Source organism: Apis dorsata, unplaced genomic scaffold, assembly GCF_000469605.1.
Source record: "Apis dorsata unplaced genomic scaffold, Apis dorsata 1.3 scaffold_162, whole genome shotgun sequence".
Lineage (NCBI taxonomy): Eukaryota > Metazoa > Arthropoda > Insecta > Hymenoptera > Apidae > Apis > Apis dorsata.
The window spans coordinates 590,565-596,462 of NW_006263451.1; the positions used below are offsets into that span (position 1 = coordinate 590,565).

General features: G+C 43.1%; 1 protein-coding gene across 1 annotated transcript in view; it reads left to right on the forward strand.

The window, feature by feature from the left end:
• The window catches only part of LOC116185332, a 65,721-nt gene extending 60,206 nt beyond the window's left edge, over positions 1-5,515 (forward strand). Inside the window, exons 4-5 of the mRNA XM_031509544.1 lie at positions 4,786-4,823; positions 4,859-5,515. Coding sequence (XP_031365404.1) covers positions 4,786-4,823; positions 4,859-4,880 — 60 coding nt within the window. The 3' untranslated portion in view covers positions 4,881-5,515. The remainder of the gene's footprint in view (positions 1-4,785; positions 4,824-4,858) is intronic.
• The last annotated feature ends 383 nt before the right edge of the window (positions 5,516-5,898 follow it).

Here is a 5,898-nt window from a genome sequence, read left to right on the forward strand (position 1 = left end):
GTGCACGCGGCGAACACGCAGCACGCGACCGGTTTTCTTTCACCCCGATGCTAAACGAAGTTTTACCCGGCGGCCGCAAATCGTGTTCCGCTTTGCGTTCAGATCTTAGTTCGAGGCGCACTTTCCTTCCCTGTTGGATTCACTAACGTAAGATCGATGCGGCGACGAGGATGTGTAGGAAAAGAATGGATAAGGTTGAGATACGAGATGAGATTAAGTTGAAGATATAATGATATTTGGATAAAGAAGAGTGGAGGAAGAATTTGTATCGGAAAATTACGATTATGTGAAATTTATTCGTATTTATAATATATTTTAAGAAGATCGTTGAAGTTGAATACATCATGCTTGCGAAGCGAATGAAACTTAAACCTGTGTTGGCGAAGAGGAGAGAAGAAGAAGTGGACAATAGAGTGACCGAATAATACCGTTGGAATAACGAGAGAGAGATAGATAGATAGATAGAGAGAAAGAGGAGAGAGAGAGAGAGAGAGAGAGAGAGAGGGGCCGGTTATATGGAATTCACGACACGTAAGCATCGCCTCGTGTAATTTACTTTATTCAGCTTGACGGGCGCGCATGGCAATTAACGCAGCCCTCGTGAAAAGAAACGCGCAAGGTGTTTCGAAATTGTAGACCGCGCGCAATATAAATGGGGCCTGATACCGTAAACGCCGCCATCCACTTGGCTCGGTTGCATATTGTTTGATCCCTCGATCGATCGTTAAGGATCGGCCGTGTATTCTCCCGCCTTCTTCGTTGTTTATCGATTCGTCGAACTTCGATCATCGAATCTCAGTCGTCAAACTACTGTAACCTTCGATAATCGGTAATTTGTATCCTGCCGCGTGTGATTTTCTTACAGCCAGTAAAAATTACGAATATATATATATATACCCTTATGACAGAATAAATTTATTATTATATTCGTTACAGTTTCTTTCTTTTTCACGATTTACAAAGGTGTTAAATAAAATTTCGACTTCAAACCGACGATTCTTTAAACTTTTTTATATTGAGATAAAATAATATTTCTCGGCAATTTATAATTTCAAATTGGGGATCAATATTTTCTCGTCTTATCCATGCAAAGCTTTTTCAAAGAAGACCGTACAATCTACGATTCCAATCTAAACTTTCTGCAATCTTGATGAACGAAGAGACGAGACAAATAGAATACAATGCGAGGCGAAATCTCTCTGCACTTTTCCTCGGATGAACGCGCGCTTAGAATGCGGATGACGTGCCGTTCTAAAAGCCTTGTGTCGGACAATGGGCACGAGGCGCGTGAGAACGAAAAAAGGCGGCGGAGGAGATAAGGATGAGTTGCGTGTCACCCCATGGAGGAGCGCCTAAGTGGTGTCTAAAAATGTTCCTCGTTCAACGGGACAATGAGCGGACAATGGCGAGGCCGGTATTACAATCTGGGATTTCGAGCTACCGAGCATTTAGCTTTGCAAGCTCATCGTGAATCGGAAAAACTACTCTCTCAAGAGTGTACGTGGGAACGAACCACCTTTGGCTCAGGATTATCGTATCCTCTAGATGCTTTTTGTTATACTTAACCTCGTCGAGAACTTGAGATCAAAAGAAAATAAAGTATCGTTATATTATTATTCGATAATAATGTAAACCTGTTGAACATATTTTTGCTCCGGTAGAATAATAAGTGTTGATAATTGTAGAAATGACCATTATTTGAATGTGTTTAACATTCTTTCGAAACGTGACTTATCAGATATTATGTATTCACGTGTGCACTTCGAAAACATTTGTTCAGTAATTATATATATTTATTCATACTATCTTTGTGATAGAGGAAAATTTAGAGAGAATTTAAATTCGCGATATTTTTTTTTTTTTTCTTTTATTGAAGTTTTAAGTGAGTTTAATTTTAGAAGAATCGAGGCAATACGTTTGCTTGGTAAAAGAATATCGAATTCCTTTGAACTAATTTTGTGACAACGGAGGTGTGATCCGTACATTTGCATTGCTATTGCGAAAAGAAAAAGCAGCGACTATATCATTAAAGCCAATAATCGTTACAGAATACGTAAGTGCCACCATGTTTACGTATGCCGTGTCATGTTTCTTTCACACTTTTCAAAATGGCAACGTTATCTTGAGATTCTACAATGATGGTTCAGAATATTAAGGGACGATCGAAATGAAAGACTTGGGACAGGAAAGTTGAAAAGGATACATGAACATCGATTATAAATTAAAGGCATTCGAGCGTGTTCAATCGGCGAGCGTATCGTGTATTGCACAGCGTGTGACATTTTCGTGCCATTGATCTTTATGAATCGGCAAAAATTTTAGATAATTTTTTAAATACTACGGATTCTATTAGTTCTTTAAAAAAAAAAAATATCTATATCATCGTTGGAACCATTCTTTGTCAGCGAGAAGAAAATCATTTCCAATCATCTGTATCATTCTTAATTATCTTATATATCATTGTATTATTAATTTTGCGTCTCGTTGTTCATTGTCGTGGATATCTCGACAATCTTGTTGATCGATCGAAAACCGATTTGCATGGCATGCAAATGACACGGCCGCTATCAGTTTTATTGCCGACCGAATATTTATAAAAATTCTAACCCGATGGTCTATAAATGACATCTATATTACGAAAAAAACTTTGCTTAGTGCGAAACAAAATTGATTGATGAAAATTGAAGTTGACAAAAAAATTTAAATACACAACCTTGAAAAAAGCCTTCCAGGAAAAAAAAAAAAATTTTCTCTTAAACGAGTCGAGCAGGGAACACTAGCGCCGCCACGCACGTAACTAACCTACTGTTGTTAATCATCCTCTTTACTCCGCGCCCCCCATTTACTTAACGAGACAATTTTCAATTGACGTGCAATCTCGACGTGCAACGAGGAGGGAGCCCATCCCATAACCGTTCTGCGAAACCGTGCAGAATTTACGGAGAACGACGAGACCCGGTCGCGAAGACCGTTCAAAGAAGAAAGTCGTTGCATCCGATCGACAATGGCGACCGTCGTCGTTGAAAAGAGCAAAGAGTTTGCGCAGGATCGAACCGACGAGGGGAGGGGAGGGGGAAAGGGGATAGGAGGAGGGGGAGGGAGAAGCCTCGTAATCGCGATTAATTTTATCAAAGTGAATCGCGGCCGCTGTAGTAAATACATCGGAAGGCGAAATTGCCGCGCTTAGTACTAATTACCGACTTCCACTTAAAGTGATTAACGCAGGAATTATAAGATACGATGCCTTCTGTCCATCTCTAGATAGTGTCGATTTCCAATTAGCCGTAATAACGTATAGCTTTACCGGAGCCGGTAATTGCTTCTCGAATAAATTGTCGGAGAAAACGCTGTCGTTTCGAACATTACACATCCGACGAGACACGGCGTTGCATCTCCTCTCCTCTCCTCTCCTATGTAGTACGCGTTTATTTATGTTAATTAACCGCGGCATTTTAGAAACGAGCGCGCGCGGCTCGTTCAAATATATCCCGGCTCGCCGTTTGGTGGCGTTTCCGCGAAAACGCTTAAATAAAATCGTTCTTCCTAGAGAACGTTTTGTCGTTAGAATGCGAAATCGAGTCCAAAGGGGAGCTGTTAATTAACGAGGTGAACGAGTGAAAAATTTCTCCTTCCTTCCCTCGATTCCAACTCTTCTGAACCATGATTGATTTTTATCAACAACGGAAATAAAAATAAAATTGTCCAATTGGGAAGAAATAAGCGAATAAAGATTATTATCGTTTCAAAAAAAATTCTTGGCGATTCCACTCCCAATTCCATTCGATGCCCCCCTCTTCTTAATTGGTATCCCTCCACCCATTAATTAGCAACGATTATTACGCCCGCGAATCAGGATCGTTCACGCTTCTCTTCGAATCTCCTCCCCCTCGACAAATTTCCATCAAGAGGATGGAATACAGTTTTAGTGCACGCGTTGGAGGGGGCAGGCAGGCGTGCACAACGGCGTCCGTGTTCACAACGGAACGTGACTTGCAGTTGGCCGCGGAGCGGTGTGCAATTGCAAATTCGTAAGGCGCCGCCGGGAGGCCGTGGAGCGTGGCGCGTTCGACGGTGGCGCCGGAAGCGCGGGCAACCGGGCGTGTCAGCGCTGACCAGCGCAACGCCGCGCTTCTTTTGCCACCGTTCCGTCCCGGTGCACCTGCACACCACGCTCCGCAATGCACGCCACGGCGGCTACCGTGATTGGTCTTCCACCCACGCGTGCCCTCGCCAGCTTGGAACCAGTCCCCAAACCCGAAACGAAAACGCCCGCCGCTTTTACCTGGCCCGCTCGAAACCACCCGTATTCGTCGATAGGGCCAGGCGACAACCTGTGTTTATGACCGTCTTAATACGCCTGATAACCGCCGCCCAGGCCTCGGCATTGGTCGGCGGCTAATTATTACCAAGATTTAATTAATTGAGCGTGTATGCAGATGTGATCACGAGGGATATTTATAGCAGGGGAAAGTGATGAATATAAAGGTAAACTCGGTAAAGCTTTTGGGAAACGTTGGGAAGAGAGATAGAGAGGAAGGTCAACGTGATTTTTTTTTTTCTTTTTAATTGAGAAAAAGGTATAATTAATTTTTCAGACACGAAATTTTTATCGGTTAATGATTAGTATGCGTAATTTTTACCGATCGAGAAGAAAAAAATCTTGCATTTGTCCTAAGAAAAAAAGAAAAAAAAAAATACGCGAGACAAGTTTAATCAACTTCGCTTTCTTTTTTACTATAAATTTACTTGAAATTGAAATTACTCGTATTTCCAGAACCTACGTTCGTTAACGTCAAAATTGATCATCGACACGAAGAATCGGACATCGCATCGTCTTCCGCAGCATCGCCAACGTAAGCAAGGAAGGAAAGAAGGAATAAAGAAACCGGAAACGCGCGAAAAACGGTTGCCGAGTCGATCAATCTCTCTTCCTAAGACGTCTAGCCGAGTTTCATCCGGCAGCGTCCAAGTGGAAGAAAGAAGGGCACAAGGTGGCTCGTCGATATCCGCGAAAATAGTGGAGGGAGGGTGGGCGAAGAACGAGAGGGAGAAGGAGAAAAGGAGGGACGAGGGGTTGGAAGAGGAAGAAGGCAAAGAGGACTGGCAAGGGGGCACGATCGAAGTACGTCGGACAGCAAGGAGGCGCCGGTACTGCGCGCCACACCCCAATGCAGCAACTCCATTGATTATTGTTGCCGGTGCACTTCCTACCCCGCCTTTGGCGAACGACAAGTATGCCCTGATTCCAGGTCCCAGGCAAGCGAGCGTCGGCGGCGGCGGTTGCAAGGTGTTTCGTGCCGGCAACATTCCATGTTAGGAAATTTGTAAGAGGCCGTCGCCGCTACAAAACAATGCTAATGCGCCTCCAGTCTGTCTCCTCGATCTCCTCCTGCCTTTTCTTCGATCCTGATGCCGCCTGTATCCTTGCATCTAATTTTGCTTAAAAAGGATTACGGATTAAGGATATTGCATTTGCTTGCGAAAATTTGTCCGTTTCGGATTCTTCTTATTTTTCTTTCTTGTAAAAATTCTAAGAGGAGTCAGGGTTACTTTCACTTCCTTCAAAATAATCAAATTTCTTGAACTTTTTCCAGAAATCAATATCGCGAATAATCTTACTCGTCCTGATAAATTTCAAAATTCATTTCTGATGATTGGCTGATCCAAAGGATTGTGTACATTAAGAGCAGAAAAGGGTGACAAAGTAGCAAGGACCAAAGGTATCTATCCATCAAAGTGGCGAGTGGATAAACGTGGAACTCTCGAATGCGGGTCACGTTGTGGGGTTGCATGCAGGAAAATAACGGAACCGGTGTCAAGTCTGGTGGCGGTGCAAAGCGCGTGGCGGCCGAAGGGGGATAAAAAAAAAGGAAGAAAAAAAAAGAGAGAGAGAGAGAG